Consider the following 22,834-nt stretch of genomic DNA (forward strand, 5'->3'; position numbering starts at 1 on the left):
GATGCACCAGATGACCTGGCCTCCACAATCACCTGACCTCAACCCAATTGAGATGGTTTGAGAATAATTGGACCGCAGACTGAAGGAAAAGCAGCCAACAATTGCTCAGCATATGTGGGAACTCTATCAAGACTGTTGGAAAAGCATTCCAGGTGAAGCTGGCTGATAGAATGCCAAGAGTGTGCAAAGCTGTTATCAAGGCAAAGGGTGGCTACTTTGAAGAATCTCAAATATAAAATATATTTGGATTTGTTTAACACTTTTTTGGTTACTACATGATTCCATATGTGTTTCATAGTTTTGATGTCTTCACTATTCTACAATGTAGAAAATAGTAAAAATAAAGAAAAACCCTTGAATGAGTGGGTGCATCAAAACTTCTGACTGGTACTGTATAGCTTACACCAAAGGGTAAAATCTATATATTTTGAATAAAATAGTGCGTCTTGGCGTCTGTGGTCTATGATTTATGCTTAATGATGTGGACTGCAAATTACATCAAGATGGGAGTAGGCCTGGGCTCACAGAAATAATAATGAATAGAATGGGCTTGGAACTCTAACCCTGGAAATTGACTGGTAAACTCATGGGTACACTCCCAATGGCTGCCTGGTATTGTGACGCAATAATTTCAATGGTAATTATCGCATTTCTATTCATTCTTATTTCTAAGCCAGTTTAATATTCAGTAGCATTCAAGCTTTGGCAACCTCAGATGAAGTACGATGTTTTACCGGCTCATTTTGGAGACCGAAGTAGGCCTAGACTTGTAGCATGGACGGCGACGAGGCCCGAAAAGTAAGTCAATTTCTATCGCTATAGGCCTAGCCTTGAAATGATTGACTGTAGACAGTTTTTGTATTGATTACACTGAAACATGTATGGAAAAGGGTGCATGTCTGGGGTTATGTGTAAATCCCCTGCTCCCAAAAAGGCTCTTACATATTCATTTTTATTTACAAATACAAACAAATTGCATGGATGGACATTGACAGGAATAAAACCTAGTATTGACGTGGTTGTACTGTCCTAATACACCCTCACATGGCAATTTTGATCCGCATAGATACTAATCATCTAGACCACAGGGATTGGTGGAAGTCATGCAAAACCGTTTTTTCCGCATTCATGTAAAGATGGTACTGAAGCAGACACATTGAGCACACGTTTGGCATGTCAAGGCTTGTTGTACTAATTACATATGCCACCAACAAAGGGGATGGATACAATTTGGGATTTTAACTTTCCTGACCAGGACAGTCACGCAATACTGGAATATAAAAGAAAACCAGAAACCCTGAACATGTGAGTAGATATATTATTAATGAGCTAGCAATGCTGTGTGTGCGCTCATCCGGAAAACGAGTGTGCGTGGCTTTTGACAATTCAGTATGGGGTGCACGTCCAACTGACCGTCAGCTGGCTAGAGATCGTGTGTGTGGTGTAACGTTACGGATTCAAATAACCCATTGAATGTCAGAATACAACTACAAGGATTATATTAATTCTAGGTATAATAGATTGAAGCTAGTATAAACAGCTGATCATCTCTTATGGGAACATGTAGCACAAATCTATTGCTTCATGCTAATGCTAGCTAGGTAGGTTTTGACCTTTTGGTAGGGGCGCGTCAGTTTTAGCTAGGTGGCTGTCACTGGCTAGAAATCGTGTGTATGGTGTACTGATTCAAAGAAACCATCAGATGAAATGTCAGAATATAATTCATTATATGGCTAATAGATTGACGTTAGTATCAATTGCAGATATTTTATGAGAGCAGGTCGCATTGTTAGTCTATGCTCGCTAGCTAGTTAGCTAATAATTTTGATGTCAGATCTACTTAGCTAGCTAGTTCTTACCAGTGTCTGGATATCGGCGTTTCAGAGCAAGTTCAACCATCATTTTCCCCTGGGAATGCTGTGTCATGGTGTTGTATCCCTAGATTAGCAATGTATGTGTGTGTAGCTGTCAGTCAGTGTCATACAGGTTCGATTGTATCACTATCAGAATAAAATGATATGATACCAAGGTAAAACGCAGTAACTGCAGCCAAGGGCAGGTTGAAACCAAGCTAAAAGGCACTAAGTTCAGTTACTGACATTTACCTTGGTTTCACAGTAACTTTTTGCAGTTACTGCTAATACGACCCCCATTTTCTCCAAAACACAATACAATAGAGGCAGGAAACGTGTCCACTGACTCGCCAGACATGACCATATGTGAACCAAGGTCCTCTACTCCACCAATTAATTCACACATTCAAACGGTCAACCGAATCGTTTCTAGTCATCTCTCCTCCTTCCAGGCTTTTTCTTCTCTTGATTTTATATTGCGATTGGCAACTTTCATATAATTAGGCGCATTACCGCCACTGACCTCGTTCGTTTTTCAGTCACCCACTTGGGTATAACCAATGAGGAGATGGCACGTGGGTACCTGCTTCTATAAACCAATGAGGAGATGGGAGAGGCAGGACTTGCAGTGCGATCTGCATCAGAAATAGAACTGACTTCTATTTTAGCCCTTTGCTATGCAGACGCTCGTTGGCGCGCCCAAGCAGTGTGGGTGCAATAATTGAATATAGATTTCTAAATTCATTTGGTGTAGTCAGCCTGTTAGTCGTGATAATGCTTTAAATCCATCAATGCAAATAACTTGACAGTTTCGAAATCGAATACATGTGGATCACATTTTAGGGTTGAGGTATGATTCTGTGGAAGGCTTGGCAACAGAGTGCACCTGTTGCAGCATGCCCAGGCACAACTGGAGCTGCGCTTTATGGAGCGGGCACACCATAAATAAGCCTGTAGACTATATCAATAGGTTAAGGCTACAATATCCTTTCATAGTGTTTATATCAGTACAACAACATAGGTCTATCAGATAGCGGACGTTTGGGGGGCATAGGGCCTACCTTTTCTGGAGACACAGGATAATCAAGTTTCTGTTATGACATCACTTGTTTACAATATTAGTCAATATGCCTACTATGTCAAAAAGTGCGGGCAAAGAAGAAGAAAATGTGAGTAGGCCTAGGATAATGCTTTGTTCGTTCTTCATATTAATGTCGCTTCACATTTGTATAATTCTAAAGATGGATGAGGAAAGTCTATGAGATGAATATGTAGCCTACAGAATCAGTCATCATGTAGGCCTACGACAAATTTGTTATAGATATGAGCTTGATTCAACATTTTTCATGCAAAGTGAATTGGCAAAAGGTGGAATTATTGCAAACCAAGTGACAGGGATGGGGTCTACTATCAAAACCCCACGTCTAAAAAGTTTTGTCATGATTGTCTCTGTCTTTGTAGGGGTTACAGGAAGCCCCAGAGAGGACATTCCCTGTATTCTTCAGAGGAAAACTGGGGGCGAAGGTTAGTGTGATAGTATGACATTCCAAATGATCTGAGATCCTCAATTTCTTTCAAAGTAAATGTTACCTAATTATGTATTTTTAATGACTTCCTTCCCATTTCCAGTCCTAATTCCACAACCATTCCCACTGTAGTATCCATTGCCCTGACTTTGAGGTTTGTTAAAACACAATCCACAGCTCCATCAGGAGACCCCCGGGTTTGACCTGTTGGACCCCAACATGAGAGTCATAGATGTTAGTTATAACTGCCTCCACGACAAACACCTGAAGTGTTTTTTCCGCCATCCGGAAAGGAAGAAGCGGCTGGTGAAGCAAGGCCTCATCACCTCAAATGAGAAGGCATGGCAAACCTCCTTTTTCTTTCCAAAATCTAAAAGTGACACTTATATGGAACTGAGAAAATTGGACAGGTGTAAGCAATATGATGGCTAGGTGAAATGTTTGCCATTATGCTTAGTTTACACAAATCCAAATCTACAAGTGCATATGGTCATTGTTAGTGCAGGTTGTAAAAGAAAATGTGTTCTTAATGTCTTACCTGGTTAAATAAAGGCAAAATCAATCAATATTGGGGTAGGGGTTAGAGGTTGATTTGGGATTGGGTGTTTGTACCCATGAACTTCCTCTAAAAATGACCCTTTTGTGGCGCCTCCCTTTCAGGTGCTGTGTACGTGTAAGGAGTACAATCGCTACAGTGGCTACATCAAGTCAGTTCAGTTGCTGTGGGAGAAGCAGTGCTGTGCCCAGCAGGTTAGAGTGGTCTACTTTCTAGATGCACAATTATAAAAACACAAAGCTATATTGTAAGACATACCTTTCCATGCGTTTTATTTCACTGTGTATGTAACTTGCTGTCGCTCATGGATCGGGAAAGGGTTTTCTGATCACGTGACAAGACCAGGAAAAACTTGTGGAAGGCAAGGGTGCAAATTAATCTCTCTCTCTCTCTCTCTATCAGAAAAATCTTTTGAAGCAGTTCCTAGTCTTGCAGCAGCAAGGGGAGGTTCCGTCCCACATCTCACTGACGGATATTAGAGAGTGGCTCATTGCCAAGGGTAGAAACTACTTCAAGAACACGTGAGTGTTATTAGAATCTTTTACCCAAATGTGTTAAAAAAAACATAAGCAAAGGTGTGGAATCACGTTGACCTCCTATCTAGCAATAACTTAAGAAATAGATATGGTGGACAGTTTGAGTTGTAGAAAAATGAAGGTAAGTCATGTTTTATGTTCCCTTGTGTGTGAAGGTTTCAGAGTGAAATGGAAGAGGGGAAGAACCTTCACTTGGCCGAACTGGCTTGGGAGGTGAAACGACGCCTCAGGCTTGAGGAGCTGGAAAGAGAAGTGTGCAGGGAGCTGCGCCTGGAGCGCCGAACTGGACAGGTAAGGATGGAACAGCGGCACTCCTAGGGCTGATATCAACTCATAATTGCTTAAGCAGCAGTAGGACCTCAGTGTTTCTGTTGGTATCTTCATCCATTTGCCTCTCTCTCTCACCCGTCTCTCTTAGCCTGGTAGCCAGATGGGAGATTGGAGACCCCTGGGCATGGAGACACACACACCTCTGGTAATGGACTCTCCCTTCAGACACTCCACCTCCTCGATGGACACTCTTTCCAGTCAGATCTCGACTGAGAACCTCGAGGTTGCTAGGCTACATACTGCCAGACCACGTTCCGCCAGACCACCAACTGAAAGACCTAGCAGTGACTCTGATCACTCTGGAACCGTGTCTACTGTGATGACCTGCTCACCACATTCAGCTAGCCCGTCAGCGGTAGGTCATTTTGGTCATGAACATGTTCCCAGCTTTCACTCTTTGGGGGCTGTAGACATATTACTGCTTCCCTGTCTCCCATCTCCTGGGAAATCCATATCCAAGTACAGTGGCAAGAAAAAGTATGTGAACCCTTTGGAATTACCTGGACTTCTGTGTAAATTGGTCATAAAATGTTATCTGATCTTCATCTAAGTCACAACAATAGACAAACACAGTCTGCTTAAACTAATAACACACAAATAATTTTACTTTTTCATGTCTTTATTGAACACACCGTGTAAACATTCACAGTGCAGTGTGGAAAAAGTACACTCAGCAAAAAAATAAACCTTCCATTTTTAGGACCCTGTCTTTCATAGATAATTCGTATAAATCCAAATAACTTCACAGATCTTCATTGTAAAGGGTATAAACACTGTTTCCCATGCTTGTTCAATGAACCATAAACACTGAATGAACATGCATCTGTGGAACGGTCGTTAAGACACTAACAGCTTACAGACGATAGGCAATTAAGGTCACAGTTATGAAAACTTAGGAAACTAAAGAGGCCTTTCTACTGACTCTGAAAAACACCAAAAGAAAGATGTCCAGGGTCCCTGCTCATCTGCGTGAACGTGCCTTAGTCATGCTGCAAGGAGGCATGAGGACTGCAGATGTGGCCAGGGCAATAAATTGCAATGTCCGTACTGTGAGACGCCTAAGACAGCGCTACAGGAAGACAAGACGGACAGCTGATCGTCCTCGCAGTGGCAGACCTCGTAACAACACCTGCACAGGATCGGTACATCTTTGCAGGACGGCCACTCCTAGGGAGAGTAGCAACAGTAGCAACTTGCAGTCATCTTTGCAGGACGGCCACTCCTAGGGAGAGTAGCAACAGTAGCAACTTGCAGTCATCTTTGCAGGACGGCCACTCCTAGGGAGAGTAGCAACAGTGCTGAACTTTCTCCATTTATCTACAGTTTGTGTGACCGTGGAGTGATGAACATCAAGGCTTTTAGAGATACTTTTGTAACCCTTTCCAGCTTTATGCAAGTCAACAATTCTTCATCTTGGGTCTTCTGAGATCTCTTTTGTTTGAGGCATGGTTCACATCAGACAATGCTTCTTGTGAATAGCAAACTCAAATTTTGTGAGTGTTTTTAGGGCAGGCAGCTCTAACCAACATCTCCAATCTCGTCTCAATGATTGTACTCCAGGTTAGCTGACTCCAATTAGCTTTTGGAGAAGTCATTAGCCTTGGGGTTCACATACTTTTTTCAACTTACACTGTGAATGTTTAAATGATGTGTTCAGTATAGACAAGAAAAATACAATCATTTGTGTGTTATTATTTTAAGCAGAATGTGTTAATCTGTTGTTGTGACTTAGATGAAGATTAAATCTAATTTTGTGACCAATTCACGCAGAAATTCAGATAATTCCAATAGGGTTCATATACTTTGTCTTGCCACTGTATTTGGATGATATGATGTAATATGCGTTTGCCACTTTGGTAAATGTAAAAAGTCTAGATGAGGAAGATGATTAAGTTGCAACAATGGAGACCACACATTTGATATAGAATAATTGCAACAACAAAAAATGAAAGGTATACTTGTTATATTTACTTTAAAATATTTTGGATATGGATTAACATGTGTTTTGATTTCCAACATACTGTAAATCTGAATCAATTGTGTTGATGTACCTTTCTGTGTTCATATATACAGATTACTGTTAGGGACTTGCTGCTCATGATTGGACACATAACAAGCTCAGTATTGGAGGAGGTTAATAGCATTCTGATCCCTGCCTTGGTTGACCTTATAAGGCTGAGAGCTTCAGAAAGTGCTGCAGAGAGTATGCTCCCCATCAGCAAAGACACCAACCAAGATTCAAGCCAGGGCTCTGTCAGCTGTACCTCCTTACTCTCCAAAGTCAATGTGATCTGTCTCACTCAGAGTCCTGACAGTAGGTCCTCCCCAATCTCCATTGATGAACCAGTCACTGCTGTCCAGACTTGTTGTAGCAGCAGTTCTCTGTCCAGTGAGGAACGAGCACACTCTTCCTCCAGTCAGATCTCTACTAAGAACCTCCTGGCTACTAGGCCACGTTCTACCAGGCCCCAATCTGCCAAACCGCCACCTGCTAAACCACCAACTGCTAAACCACCATCTGATAAACCACCATCTGATAAACCGTCACCTGCTAAACCACCATCTGCTAAACCACCATCTGCTAAACTACCATCTGCTAAACCGTCACCTGCTAAACCACAATCTGTTAAACCGCCAACTGCTAAACCACCATCTGCTAAACCACCATCTGCTAAACCACCATCTGCTAAACCACCATCTGCTAAACTACCATCTGATAAACCGTCACCTGCTAAACCACCATCTGCTAAACTACGATCTGCTATACCACCACCTGCTAAACTACAATCTGCAAAACTACAATCTGCTAAACCACCACCTGCTAAACCACCATCTGATAAACCGTCACCTGCTAAACCACCATCTGCTAAACTACGATCTGCTATACCACCACCTGCTAAACTACGATCTGCTATACCACCACCTGCTAAATTACAATCTGCTAAACCACCTACTGCCACTGACTACTCTGGAACCTTATCTGCTGTGGTAGGTCGTGGGCATGTCATCCCTGTCAAACTGACCTTGGCCCCTTTCTCCTCCTTACTCTCCAGCGAAGAGACCAACACCAACCTCCCCTCCAGCAGCCGCCCCTCCTCGTGCTCTATCAAGCTTTTAGACAGTAGGAGTGACATTCCTTGCTCCCTGGCTGTGAGCTCTATTTCAACAGTTCCTGGACATGACTCTAGCAGCAGCCCTGTGCGGGAGAATCAATTTGCTACTGAGGTCTCGTCGATCTGCCTCAGCCAAGATAGAAATGGCCAAGGAGGGAGTGTGACACCTCCAGCCCCTTTGGATGTTTCCCTCCCCTCCATTATTGAGCAGGGTGGCGAGCTTGTATGTTCCGTCATCTCCAAGTCTTTAGCAATTGTGGAGGCGCGGTCAAGTGTGAATGGTGAGAAGGGCTCTCCGTCTCCCACCACAGTCTCCCATTCTCCTACAAGGGTGTTTGTCAGCCACTTAAGGAGTAGCCCACTAGGTGAGGACCTTGTAGATTCAACACTTGCGGATGTTATCTCTGTCCTGAAAATGGAGGGAATTCTTTCCTCCTCTCCGACTTTGGAGGAGGAGCTGCTTGATCTCTCCTCCAGTTGTTCTTCATCATCCAGCGAAACACTGCAATGTGTGTCTGTTGGCCCTCTTGGCGGTGGGTCGGAGACGTCCTTCAAGCTTCTTGGGGGTCGTACTCTGAGTATCGCCACCCCAACGGCCCATGTTATCACAGAGGACTTAGAAGTCTACAGTGATGAGATCATTGACGAAATCCTTATTATAATGAGGACCAAAAAAGATGATGACAGTGGAAGTGACGTCTCTGGTGCATCAACACCATGCAGCACACCAGCACCACAGAGCCGGTCCTCTTCTGCACTGAGGGGAGTGCTTCCCCATGACAGGAGGATACTCAGCACAACACTGCTTGGAATCCAGAACACACTAGACAGTGAGCACCTCTCAGGAGAGTGCTCCATCTCACCACAGGACAATGCCAGAGTCCTGGAGATGATAAAGTTGCTGCAGAGGCGCCTTGATGGGACACCCTCAGAGTCCTCCATCCATATCACAGATGTGGCTTCACCCTTGGGCTTTCCTCTCCCTGTATCTCTCCATGCTGTTCAGTCGTGTGTATTTGCCACTGACAAAGACCTGAAGGCAGAAAGAGTGAAGGGAGTCTTTGAAAGCCTGAGATCCCAGTTTATGAGCTACTCCATCAAGCCTGTGAGTAACATCATTACCAGGGCAACAACAAAGATGGCTGCCTCCAATCAGGTTAGTTTAGAGACACTCCAGGCAGCATCAGCAAAATCATCTGCTGTGGCTCAGAACCTTATTAGTTCGGTTTTATTTCAAGTTGCCAAGGTGTCCTGCTCTGATGACTTAGAGGGTCTGGGTGATCATCTCAGATGCCCCTCAACTTTGACCAGAGTTCTGACACCTTTGACCTCAGAGAAAGCTACACTGACACCTGCTGTTCTGAAGATCAGAAGGGAGATGTGTAAGGAAGTGGCCACCGAACTCCAGAGTTTCTTGATCAAGGAATCCCTTACTGGTACCCAGACACCATCCAATGGACATGTTTGCACTTCTGGTTCTGCCCCAAGGGAAGCTGTGCGGGACATCCTGAGGAAAACCAAAGAGGAGGCTTCCAACAAAAGCCTGAATAATATTTTCTCTGTTAATTTGGATGAGCGGCTCACAGACTCCATTGCAGATGCCTTATATCCAAAGCTGCATGACACATTGGAGTCCAAGAGAGAGCTGCAGGCTTCTTATTACAGCTCCCAGATCAGCTGCAGCCTCAGCCCCTTCGAAGTTGAGAGCAGCCTAGAGCTCCAGGAGTTCACTGACCCACTATCTGAGTCAGTATTGTGTCTCCTGGATAGGACATTTGGAGATAAAGCTCAGAACTTAAAGACAGGCGGGGGTGTTTTACAATATGTCACAGACCCAACCTATAAGAAGCTTTTGATTGGACCCCACACCAACGACGTCAATGTGGTTGTGCACACGATTGCAGTAGAGGAGTTGCCTGTTGAGGGTTGTATTGCGCAAAGTGAGGCCATTCATGGCCTTCACAAGAAGCAAGAGTTACCTTCCAGTGGCAGAGGGAATGAGACTCAGAGCCCTACTAATTGCCTGCTGGAGGGTGTAGTGGGCAAACTGGTACGGAAGATGCTATTTCAGGGCCTTGACGTCCCTGAGGTACCCATGAACGACAGCCGCTCTGAGAGCTTTAAGCTACAGTATGAACTGGTTGCGAAGCTTTGTCCTCTGATGGTAAGGACAATCATGGCTACAACCATAGCCAATCAACCACCTACTATTCAAGAAGCAGTGATGTCATCCGAGAACATCCATGTGAAAGAGCTGTGTGAGGCAGGTATCAAACCTCTCAAAGAGAACCATGTACCCAATGACTCTGAGACAAACATCATGGTCAGAAGGGCTTTGAGTGAAATTGAATCCTGTATGATTGAGAACTCCGACAAGGACTCTCCCAGTCTACATTCCACACCAGAGGTGGTTGTAGACCTGATCACCAAGCTGCTTCATGGGTATGAGCTTGACTCAGAGGACTTTGCATCACCTGTGTCATCCCCAACCACCACTCTCTCTGATGTGGCAATGGACATGGTGGTTTCTGTCCTTCGGGACATGTCCGATTCCCCAGACGTTCCCTCAGCATTGGAAATGACCAAGGATCTCAAGACGCCGTACTCCCGCCCCTCAAGTGCAAGGATTGTAAGTGCCCTCTGCAGAGAGCTGGAGGAGCACATGGGCTCTCCTGATGCTTTGAGGCGAGCTTTGAGCCGCGGCAGCGGGGAGATGACAACAGCCATTGCGAGTGCAGTCACCAGGGAAGTCAACCGTCTGGGTTCAATCGTACCCAAAGTCTCTGTCCGGCCGCTCTCCTCAGACATCTGCCTAAGGACAGACCAGGACAAGGTCATGGTTAAGAGCCGATGTGGCTCGGCTGAGGTGAAGGCATCCCAACCGGTGTATATTATTGTTCACGTAGAGGCGGTGATGGATATCATTGTCCGGCTGCGGTCTCTGATTGTTCCTCGGACCCAGGATAAACTGGCCAGCTGGACCCTAGTTGAGGATGTGACCAACAAGCTGTCCAGTGCTCTGTGGGTGAGGGTGACTAACAGGTGGAGGGAAGCAAATGTCTGCCTGAAGGCAACAGACATCTTTCAGCTGGTGCTGTCTGTGCATAGAAAGTTGATGCAACGCTATGGCACAGAGGAAGCCCTACAGAAGATACTGTGCCACAAGGCACCCAAGCTGCACAAGGACATTGTCTGTCTTGTCACGAACGCAATTATGGATGCACCATCCAAACTTCAAGGCACCAAAAATCTGGAATCTACACTCAACTTGAAAGAATTGACAGCCTTGTTTAATGAAATGACAACCCGTCAATCTTTGAATAAGAAAGCTGAGCAGAGCAGCATCAAGACTGAGATTGAACAGCCGGAGTGGTCCACTGTGGAACAAGTGACATCCGGTTCCAGCAGCTTCATTAGGGAGCTTATATTAGAAGAAGTCCTGATGAAGCTTGTCAAGAAGATATGCCGTATGCCAAAAAGGACCAACAAACATCAGCGCATCCAGATCAGTGATCTGGTGACTGAGCTGATCCGATTGTTCGATGATGAGGTGGCCAAATATCTGATTGAGGAAATGGGAAGCCAGCAAAAAAGTTTCAATTCTAAGATGACATCGAAGCTGGCAGATGCCATCTACACTGACCTTGGGAAGGTCAAGCGTTTGAAACGCTCCTTGAAAATTGACGATTTATTTGAGGATCAGGAGATGCTTTCCATTGTCTCTGTCATTGTTTCCCACAAGCTACTGGCCATCTTGAAACCCTCAGTGCCCAGCGAGACCTCAGACCTTGAAGACTCATGCATTGATGATGTGGAGGATGCGGAATCTGAGGGGGTGCATTATGCCACCGGCAGAAAGGTAAGACAAGCTCAGATTACTCTTCAATGGTCATTGGTTGTGCTTTTTGATATCGGCACCAGTAAATATAGTTGTATAATTATAGGAATATGTAAAGGAAGTGAAATTGATGTTTAATTGTGCATCCTTGAATTCTGATCACAGTCCAAGAGGAGCATTGTCCTTAAAGACACTACAGACCAGCCAGATATGTACATTGCTGTGGATTCTCCACCTATGAGTGAGTATTCCTGGGGGGAAATGTTCTTATGGGACAATTATATATAAAGAAGTAATCAATTATTGTTTTATCAGATAATTGTCCATCTGAAATTCTTACATATTTTCATCTTCTTGCCAGTTAAATTATCCAAGATGAGGAAAGGCATCCGGGGCTTCTTCTGGGGAGTCCAGAAGGCCTGGAAACGCTTGGTCACCTGCAAGTCCTCTGGGTCCTCTGATGGGTAGCCTGGATGACGTGCAGCCCATGTCAGTTGCTTTTGCCAGGCTACATCTGAGGAGAACACCACAACTGGCCTCAATACAACATTTGTATTTTTGTTGTTCATTTTTGTTTTCATTTTGAGTCCCCTAATGCTGCTATATTTGAACCAGGCTGTCAGTGGACTAGCTTACCATTAGTTTATACTCCTTAAGGAAGATCCACTATAGGCTACTCAACACCAGAATTCCATCTGGGTCTTTTAATCCTTTATTAGCTCCCACTCCTGTAACTAGGAATGTGAGCTTCTAAATGTCATTCAGACATCTATAGCTTCTCCTGTGATTAGGAAGATAAGATAAGAAGCCCAACCAATTGACTAGATGTGCTGTACATCTGATGCCCTCTCCCTATTCTAATCATTGATCCACGTCCATTGCAGCCTCTACATTTGATGTAGATATTTAGCTTAAATAAAAAAATGACAAGGAGGGTAGGCCGACAGCAGCTTCTACTCTTACGATTAGGAAAGTGGTGCTAAACTTTTTGGGCTTTGAGGAACTATGTATTTTATTTTTCAATCACTTTTTTTATGGTACTTTTTAATAGTTGTTTTAATAAACCATTTGTATTGCAGATTTTGATTAATATTGTATCTTTTATAATTTTAATTTAGGTATTCATTTGATGACATGGGACTAAAGCGTAGTTTATACCCTACATACATACACAATAACTTCAAGCAGCTACACAAAAAACACTCTACACAAGAACGCAGGATCAGCATTTAGTGAAGCGTTCTTGTGTTGCACACGAGGGGTATGAACTAGGCTTAGTCATTTTATGACTTCTATACGGGTATATAATGGTATCCATAGTGCAGTATTAAGATATTCATTATGGAGCTTTATATTATAGTAGAAATAATGTAAATGAATAAAAGTGAATTGATGTATGTCAACTTGATGGTGATATTTGTTTGCTCAACAAAAGCTATATTGGTGTTAGACGGTCTGAAGTTGCCTGACATTCAGGTATTTATTTAATTGGCACGGCCCTGAAAGAGGTAGAAAAGACCTCAAGATGGCGACAAATATCTTCTATCAGAAAATCAAATCAATGTATTTATCACATGCGCTGAGAAGAACAGGTGAAATGCGTACTTACATCTTCCTCTAACTCTGCCTTGATGAATCATATACAGTATATTGAATTCAGAGTTTCTAGTGTGAAATACAACAGTGCTGTCTGACAAATTAATTAGCAGTATTAAAGCAGTGTAATATACACTGAGTTTACAAAACATGAGTGCTCTTCCCATGACATAGATGGACCAGGTGAATCCAGGTGAAAGCTATGATCCCTTATTGATGTCACAGTGTAGAGGAAGAGACAGGTTAGTGAACGATTTTTAAGCCTTGAGACTATTGAGACATGGATTGTGTATGTGTGCCATTCAGAGGGTGAATGGGCAAGACAAAGTATTGAAGTGCCTTTGAACGGGGTATGGTAGTAGGTGCCAGGCACACCGATTTGAGTTTGTCAAGAACTGCAATGCTGCTGGGTTTTTGACGCTCAACAGTGTCCCGTGTGTATCAATAATGGTCCACCAACCAAAGGACATCCAGCCAACTTGACACAACTGTGGGAAGCATTGGAGTCATTACATTTAAGTCATTTAGCAGACGCTCTTATCCAGAGCGACTTACAAATTGGTGCATTCACCTTATGATATCCAATGGAAAAACCACTATACAATAGTGCATCTAAATCATACAATAGTGCATCTAAATCAACATGGAGTCAACATGGACCAGCATCCCAGTGGAATGCTTTTGACACTTTGTAGAGTCCATGCCCTGACGAATTGAGGCTGATCTGAGGGGAAATAAAGGGTGCAACTAAATATTAGCAAGGTGTTCCTGATGTGTTGTGCACTCAGTGTATATACTTCAGGTTGTATATATTTGAAGTTACCGGAGCTTGTGAGTCTTACGGCCAGCTGCATTATTCCTGCATGTATTCTGCATCCGGAACCGTGAAGCCTGGCACGCGAGTTTAGTATGATGTGACATATGATATTTATGCACCACATGTTAATGTGACTACTCTATGTTTGCCTAACTTGGGGAGACAAAGAAAGTAATACTTACTTTCAGAAGAGGACTTAGACATATTGAAAAAGAGGACTTTATCATTGCCCATTCATCCTAGCAGGGAAGCCCCTCTCTCAGAGGCTGAGGCGTAGAGGAGCAGTCTTAAGCCCACTCCATGTGAGTGGCTTTACCGTAACCTCAGGCACAGTGGAACGGGGGAAACTCATCCGTATGATTGTGTTGAGGAGATCCAGACTGCATTTCAAATGGCATCCTATTCACTATGCAATCCATTACTTTTGACCAGGGCCCATAGGGGTCTAGTCAAAAGTAGTGCACTGTATAGAGTGTCATTTGGGATGCAGGCTCAGACTCGGCTTTAATAAGGGGATTAGGTCTGCTAGCCAGTGTTCCGTCTCTCTCTCCCTCTCCTGCAGGCATGCTCATGTACAATAAGGATTTTTCGGGGCATGATGACTCAGCTCATCGGTCTACCAAGCTCACCTTTTGTAGTGTGGTGTTTATACTGCTGCTACACCTTAAATCAGGACCTCCTCCCCCGGCTAATTAAGTATCTGGTGAACGAGATGACCTTAATCATAACTTGTGGGCCAGTAAGTTGTGTGGCAACCCTGCCTGTTAGTAGTTTGACACACATAATGCTTTACTTGAAGGCTACCTACATTAGGACTTCATAACACATTCATCACCCATTTATACAACGGCTGGGTATAATCCGGAATGCTGATTGGTTAAAAGCGCATTCCAGCCGGTGTCTATTCCACAAGTTACCACCAGCTAAATCTATGACATTAAAATGCTTATGTGCATCGATAGGAAACAACACTGTGCAGCCGTATTCATTGACCTGGCCAAGGCTTTTGACTCTGTCAATCACCACATCCTCATCGGCAGACTCGACAGCCTTGGTTTCTCTAATGATTGCCTCGCCTGGTTCACCAACTACTTCTCTGATCGAGTTCAGTGTGTCAAATCGGAGGGTCTGTTGTCCGGGCCTCTGGCAGTCTCTATGGGGGTGCCACAGTGTTCAATTCTTGGACCGACTCTCTTCTCTGTATACATCAATGAAGTCGCTCTTGCTGCTGGTGAGTCTCTGATCCACCTCTACGCAGATGACACTATTCTGTATACTTCTTGCCCTTCTTTTGACACTGTGTTAACAACCCTCCAGGCGAGCTTCAATGCCATACAACTCTCCTTCCATGTCATCAATTGCTCTTAAATACAAGTAAAACTAAATGCATGCTCTTCAACCGATCGCTGCCTGCACCTGCCCGCCTGTCCAACATCACTACTCTAGACGGCTTTGACTTAGAATATGTGGACAACTACAAATACCTAGGTGTCTGGTTAGACTGTAAACTCTCCTTCCAGACTCACATCAAACATCTCCAATCCAAAGTTAAATCTAGAATTGGCTTCCTATTCCGCAACAAAGCATCCTTCACTCATGCTGCCAAACATACCCTTGTAAAACTGACCATCCTACCAATCCTCGACTTCGGTGATGTCATTTACAAAATAGCCTCCAATACCCTACTCAATAAATTGGATGCAGTCTATCACAGTGCCATCCGTTTTGTCACCAAAGCCCCATACACTACCCACCACTGCGACCTGTACACTCTCGTTGGCTGGCCCTCGCTTCATACTCGTCGCCAAACCCACTGGCTCCAGGTCATCTACAAAACCCTGCTAGGTAAAGTCCCCCCTTATCTCAGCTCGCTGGTCACCATAGCAGCACCTACCTGTAGCACGCGCTCCAGCAGGTATATCTCTCTGGTCACCCCCAAAACCAATTCTTCCTTTGGCCGCCTCTCCTTCCAGTTCTGGCGTTCGGCGGTCGTCGTCACCGGCCTATTAGCTGCCACTGATCTTTTTCTCCCCCTCCCTAGGTGGTTATTGGGTTCACCTGTGGTGTATTAGGGTTAATTAGTTGGGCTTATTAGTCAGCCGGCCCGCACCTTTCTTTGTGCGGGATTGTTTGCTTGTAAGTAGTGGTGTTGATTGTGTGCTACATGTTTTCTGGACTGAGTTCTTTTACCCCGTGTCTGGGGTTGGTTATATTGTACACCCAGTGTGTTAATAGGGTGGACTAGATGGTCCGTGTTCATTAAAGAACATTTTGGATTTGGCACCTGCTGTTTCCTGCGTGTTGACTCCACACTCCGACACCCAGGCCTTACAAACTGTCCCATAGTGATGAACGTGTAGGGGTCGGGAGTCGGGACGAGAAAGAGAGATGCCAGGCAACGTTTCTCAGCCAGTCGAAATCAGGAATCAGCTGGCATTACTTGGTGTTGTGTGTTCCTGTCCAGACACTGTTCCTGTTCTGTTTAATGTCTTTCAGTTATTAAACCTTCACTCCCTGTACCTGTATTGGCACTTTGTCTCAGGCCTATAAACACCCGTGTCAATATATCCTTCAAACAACAGCTTCTCCGGCATTGTCACTTAAATATCCACAGCCATTGGAGGCTGGAAAGTCCCACCTAAAAATGAATTTGCTCATCAGAGGGCCCGTCACTCCTTGCTTCAAACAAAGCACAACGCTGGAAATCTGTTCGCATCCACAGAAACTAGTCCCATCGTTCTATGACGAACACAGATGGTTTTATATCAAATTTAGAGAGACTACCGCTCTGCCAGTTCCTTGTTGGTTTGGCTGTTCACTGAGTGTACAAAACATTAGGAACACCTTCCTAATATTCCATTGCACCCCTTTTGCCCTCAGAACACCCTTGTCGAGGCATGGACTCTACAAGGTGCCAAAAGCGTCCCATAGGGATACTGGCCCATGTTGATTCCAATGCTTCCCACAGTTGTGTCAAGTTTTCTGGATGTGCTTTGGCTGGTGGACCATTCTTGATACACACAGGAAACTGTTGGCACCTACTACCATACCTCGTTCAAAGGCAATTCAATCTTAAATCTTTTGTCTTATCCATTCACCCTCTGAACGGCACACATACACACTCCATGTGTAAGGTGTGTAATGTAAGGTTTGGAGAAAGTTTTCTGCAATTCTACATATTTTGCTATGGGACAGTGAGAACTTTTTATAACAAATGTCATGCAATTATACTCGGTATTCGGCTTCCGGTGACGCAACTTAGGAAATGGCTGCCTAGTTTTTTGTACTGCACATCGGTTGGGAATTTCCCCCCCAAATTCAAGTATTTACTCCGAGCATTATAATAACTTACACAAAATGGAAAAGGGGAAAACAGGAAAAGGTCGTGGAGCTACAACAACAGCCCGTAACAAGACAGCAGAACATATAATCGTCGAAGAACCCGAAATGGCTAATGCTAGCGCAAATAAGATAGCAGCAGCAAAAGAACCCTCATTTCGTGAGGTGATGAAGGAGGAATTGCGCGAGGCGCTCACAGGCTTACGAGAGGAACTTCGAGAAGATGTAAGAAAAGAACTAAATAAGTTCAAGAAGGACATTAACCAGAAACTGGAAGAAAACAAATTAGAACTTCACAGCATATCTACAAGAATAGGGGACGCAGAACAGCGCATTGGGGAAACGGACACATGGAACTTCACAGTCAAGGAAATACTTGAACAGTCACTGAAAAGCCAACATGCACTACAGGCAAAAGTGAGAGAACTCGAAGCTTTCTCACGTTGAAACAACATTAGACTTTATAACGTAGTAGAGGGCGCAGAAAAAGACTATGCCCAACTTCGTGGAGGGTCTATTCAAGGACATACTTGACGACGACACTGACCTGGGAATCGAGAGAGCACACCGAGCTCTGGCCTCAAAACCCCCCAGCGGCGCCCCACCAAGATCCATAGTAGTACGGTTCCTAAAATTCTCAGTCAAAGAGAAAGTCTTACATGCAGCCTGGAAAAAGCCTGTTAACTTCCAAGGCCAACGAGTGTTCTTTGATCATGACTACGCGGGAGAGATACTGAAAAGAAGGAAATAATACACCCCCATTAAGAAAGCACTTAAAGAGAAGGGTATTCGCTTCCAAACACCATACCCGGCAAAAATGCGGGTATTTCTGAAAAATGGCCCGGTTACATACGAGCATGCAGACGAGGGGGCTGAGGACCTGAAGTCAAGGGGCTTCCCAGTGGAGTATAACGCCAGGAGAAAGGAGACATCACCAGCGGAAAGATTTGAGCAGGCTCTCCCATGGATCACTGTCAACAAGCAAGGTCATGGAGAAAGAGGGAAACCATCTCGGCGAGAGGACGTTCACATCCGAGAGAGACTCAGGCATTTCCAACGGGAAGATGAAAGACACTGAATTGGATTTAACAGAATTAATAGTTGCCGCAGCTGTTAAGACTTTGGGTTGTTACGGTTGACATTGCAATAGATAAAATATCTCCCTTATTTTCCCCCAATGCTGAACAAGGGTGAGTACCCCAAAGCATGTGTTCTTTATGAACACATTAAGTAGCGTCACGGTAATAACATATATATTAGCTAAGGATTAATGACACATTGACAACGGGGCGACAGAAGGGCATATCAAGGGGAGGATTCATGATATGCACGCATGACCGATATAGTTTTCACTTGTCATTAACCGACGTGTATAAGCGACGAAATAGGCGCCCTTATTATTTTCGCTTCCACCAGGTCTTGTTTGTGACTACGTCATGCATTTTCATATCTGACCGAGGGCTCGTCCCCTCAAACCCCAGTGGCAAGAGACAGTCCTCTGACATGGGAGTCCAAATACCAAAGTACTTTCCCACTTATTATGATAAGCAGGCAGATATGGTGCACAGTTTATTTTTATTTTTATATATCGATACATCATTGGGAATTTAAGGTCATAAGTCTCAATGTAAACAGACTGGGGAGTGCCATCAAGAGAAGTAAGGTTATAGCAAAGATGAAACGTGAGAGAGTTGACATACTATTCTGGCAGGAAACTCACTTATCCACACCTGAACACGAGAAACTAAAGAAAATGGGATATAGGAACACTTTTTTTTTTCTTACAAAATGGGTAGAAGGGGAGTTGCAATCTTGATCCCAAATTCAGTTAATTTTGAGTTTATGTCAGAAATAAAAGACAAGGAGGGTAGATTTATACTTGCTAAATGTAAACTGGATAACAAGGAAGTTACATTATTTAATGTATACACACCCCCAGGGAGTGACATGGTCTTCTATAGGAAGGTGTTTGATTTAATTGCCACAGAAACCACTGGCACTCTTATCTGTGGAGGGGATTTTAACACAATTCTAAACTTAAAATTGGACAGCACAAATCAAAATAGGAAAATGAGCCTAGTTGCCAAAAAGATCAATAGGATACTGCAGGATCTAGGACTGCTCGATGTATGGCGTGACACCCACAAGTCCGATAAGGAATATACTTTTTACTCAGCCCACCACACTGAATACTCCAGGTTAGACTACTTTTTTTATGTACAGTGCAGATAGACACAGGCTTAAGGATTGTAGGATCGGGCAGAGCGACTTATCAGATCATAATGGAGTTTACCTCACTCTACACCTGTCACGCGGAACTAGGTTGGCGAAAGAACCAGACGCAGAGAGAGAGAAAGCCGCTTTGGAAAAAATATTCCTTATATTTTTTCTTAATTCAAAAACTGAATAAGCCCGAACATCAAGGGCGCAGAGAGAACACTTGCAAAAACCCAAACATACACACACGTAACAAAAAACAATCCCGCACAAAACAAGGGCGGGTCCAACTCCTAATTATAGGGATACTCATTACGAAACAAAAAACAGGTGCAACTAATAAGACAAAACAAACAGACAAACGAAAAAGGGATCGGTGGCGGCTAGTAGGACGGTGACGACGACCGCCGAGCACCGCCCGAACAGGCAGGGGAGTCAACTTCGGCGGAAGTCATGACAGTACCCCCCTCCTGACGCGCGGCTCCCGCAGCGCGCCGCCACCGGCCTCGGGGACGACCCGGAGGGCGAGGTGCCGGGCGATCCGGGTGGAGGCGGTGGAAGTCTCTCAGTAAAGTAGGATCTAAAATGTCCCCCACCGGAACCCAGCATCTCTCCTCCGGACCGTACCCCTCCCAGTCCACGAGGTACTGTAGGCCCCTCACCCGGCGTCTCGAGTCCAGAATGGCACGTACTGTGTACGCCGGGGACCCCTCGATCTCCAGAGGGGGTGGAGGGACCTCAGGCACCTCACCTTCTTGCAGGGGACCAGCCACCACCGGCCTGAGGAGAGACACATGAAACGAGGGGTTAATACGGTAATACCTAGGAAGTTGTAACCTATAACACACCTCGTTTATTCTCCTCAGGACTTTAAACGGCCCCACACACTGCGGCCCCAGCTTCCGACAGGGCAGGCGGAGAGGCAGGTTTCGGGTCGAGAGCCAGACCCTGTCCCCCGGTGTGAACACGGGGGCCTCACTGCGGTACTGGTCAGCGCTCCTCTTCTGCCGTTGTCCTGCTAACTTTAGCGATTCCTGGACGGCTTTCCAGGTGTCCTTGGAGCGCTGTACCCATTCCTCTACCGCAGGAGCCTCGGTCTGACTCTGGTGCCATGGGGCCAGGACCGGCTGGTAACCTAACACACACTCAAACGGGGACATGTTCGTTGAGGAGTGGCGGAGGGAGTTCTGAGCGAGCTCAGCCCAAGGAACATACCTCGCCCACTCACCAGGCCGGTCCCGGCAATATGACCGCAGAAACCTGCCCACATCCTGGTTTACGCGCTCCACCTGCCCATTACTCTCGGGGTGAAAACCTGAGGTCAAGCTGACCGAGACCCCCAGTCTTTCCATAAAAGCCCTCCAGACTCTGGACGTGAATTGGGGGCCCCGATCAGAAACGATATCCTCAGGCACCCCATAGTGCCGGAAGACATGGGTAAACAAGGCCTCCGCAGTCTGCAGGGCCGTAGGGAGACCGGGCAACGGGATGAGACGGCAGGACTTAGAAAACCGATCCACAACGACCAAAATCGTAGTACTTCCCTGGGACGGGGGAAGATCGGTAAGAAAGTCCACCGATAAGTGTGTCCACGGCCGTTGTGGAACGGGGAGGGGCTGTAACTTCCCTCTAGGCAAGTGCCGAGGAGCCTTGCTCTGAGCACACACCGAGCAGGAGGAGACATAAAATCTCACGTCCTTAGCCAACGTGGGCCACCAGTATCTCCCTCTAAGACTCCGCACTGTCCTCTCGATGCCAGGATGACCCGAGGAGGGGAGAGTATGAGCCCAACGGATTAGTTTATCCCGGACCCCTCCCGGCACGTACTGAACCCCTGCTGGACAGTTAGGAGGGGTCTGCTCTAACCGTGAGGCTCTCTCTATCTCCGCGTCCACCTCCCATACCACCGGTGCCACGAGACATGAAGGTGGAATAATGGGAGTTGGCTCAACGGACCGCTCCTCGGTATCATAGAGACGGGACAGCGCATCGGCCTTGGTGTTTTGGGAGCCTGGTCGGTACGAGATGGTGAACTGAAACCGGGTGAAAAACATGGCCCATCTAGCCTGACGCGGATTTAGTCTCCTCGCTTCCCGTATGTACTCGAGATTACGATGGTCAGTCCAGATGAGAAAAGGGTGTTTCGCCCCCTCAAGCCAATGTCTCCACACCTTCAAAGCCTTGACTACAGCTAACAACTCCCGGTCCCCCACATCATAGTTTCGCTCCGCCGGACCGAGCTTCCTCGAAAAGAAGGCACAAGGGCGGAGCTTGGGTGGTTCGCCCGAGCGCTGGGACAGCACGGCCCCGACCCCCGCCTCGGACGCGTCCACCTCCACTATGAACGCTAAAGAGGGGTCCGGATGCGCCAACACGGGCGCATTGGTGAAGAGCTCCTTCAGACGACTGAAAGCTCTGTCTGCCTCTGCTGACCAACGCAAGCGCACCGGTCCTCCCTTCAGCAGTGAGGTAATGGGAGCAGCCACCTGACCAAAACCCCGGATAAACCTCCGGTAGTAATTGGCAAACCCTAAAAACCGCTGCACCTCTTTCACCGTGGTCGGAGTCGGCCAATTACGCACGGCTGTAACGCGGTTCTCCTCCATCACCACCCCGTAGGTGGAAATACGATAACCCAGGAAGGAAACGGCCTGTTTGAAGAACTCACATTTCTCCGCCTTGCAATACAGGTCATGCTCCAACAGTCGCCCAAGTACCTTACGCACCAGAGACACATGCGCCGCGCGGGTGGCAGAGTAGATCAAGATGTCATCAATGTACACTACCACTCCCTGCCCGAGCAGGTCTCGGAGAATCTCATCTACGAAGGATTGAAAGACAGCTGGAGCATTTTTTAACCCATATGGCATGACGCGGTACTCATAATGGCCAGATGTAGTACTAAATGCAGTTTTCCACTCATCTCCTCCCCGGATACGCACCAGATTATACGCACTCCTCAGGTCCAATTTTGTGAAGAAGCGTGCCCCGTGAAATGATTCCACCGCCGTAGCGATGAGAGGTAGGGGGTAACTAAACCCCACTGTGATGGAATTTAGACCTCGATAATCAATGCACGGGCGTAAACCGCCATCCTTCTTTTTCACAAAAAA

General features: G+C 45.6%; 1 protein-coding gene across 2 annotated transcripts; it reads left to right on the forward strand.

The window, feature by feature from the left end:
* Window positions 1-647: 647 nt before the first annotated feature.
* LOC129846484 (uncharacterized) lies at window positions 648-13,149 on the forward strand. 2 transcript variants are annotated; one of them, XM_055914431.1, is made up of 10 exons: window positions 648-798; window positions 3,315-3,377; window positions 3,557-3,718; window positions 4,040-4,129; window positions 4,338-4,456; window positions 4,627-4,762; window positions 4,890-5,156; window positions 6,875-11,773; window positions 11,918-11,993; window positions 12,114-13,149. In XM_055914431.1, the coding sequence occupies exons 1-10, from the start codon at window positions 775-777 to the stop codon at window positions 12,218-12,220; spliced, it is 5,943 nt and encodes a 1,980-aa protein (XP_055770406.1). In that variant the 5' UTR covers window positions 648-774; the 3' UTR covers window positions 12,221-13,149. The 2 variants fall into 2 exon arrangements, with proteins under 2 accessions (XP_055770406.1, XP_055770408.1); XM_055914433.1 differs by lacking the exon at window positions 648-798 and adding an exon at window positions 983-1,305.
* Window positions 13,150-22,834: the final 9,685 nt, after the last annotated feature.

The sequence above is a fragment of the Salvelinus fontinalis genome, unplaced genomic scaffold, assembly GCF_029448725.1.
Source record: "Salvelinus fontinalis isolate EN_2023a unplaced genomic scaffold, ASM2944872v1 scaffold_0567, whole genome shotgun sequence".
NCBI lineage: Eukaryota > Metazoa > Chordata > Actinopteri > Salmoniformes > Salmonidae > Salvelinus > Salvelinus fontinalis.

What these genes read in the sequence shown, in the direction of transcription:
- LOC129846484 (XM_055914431.1), top strand. Translation starts at nt 775, where the DNA reads ATGGACGGCGACGAGGCCCGAAAA. An exon ending in GAGGAAAACTGGGGGCGAAG is followed by an intron (nt 3,378 to 3,556) that starts GTTAGTGTGATA and finishes CACAATCCACAG; the next exon opens with CTCCATCAGGAGACCCCCGG. An exon ending in TGGAGCGCCGAACTGGACAG is followed by an intron (nt 4,763 to 4,889) that starts GTAAGGATGGAA and finishes CGTCTCTCTTAG; the next exon opens with CCTGGTAGCCAGATGGGAGA.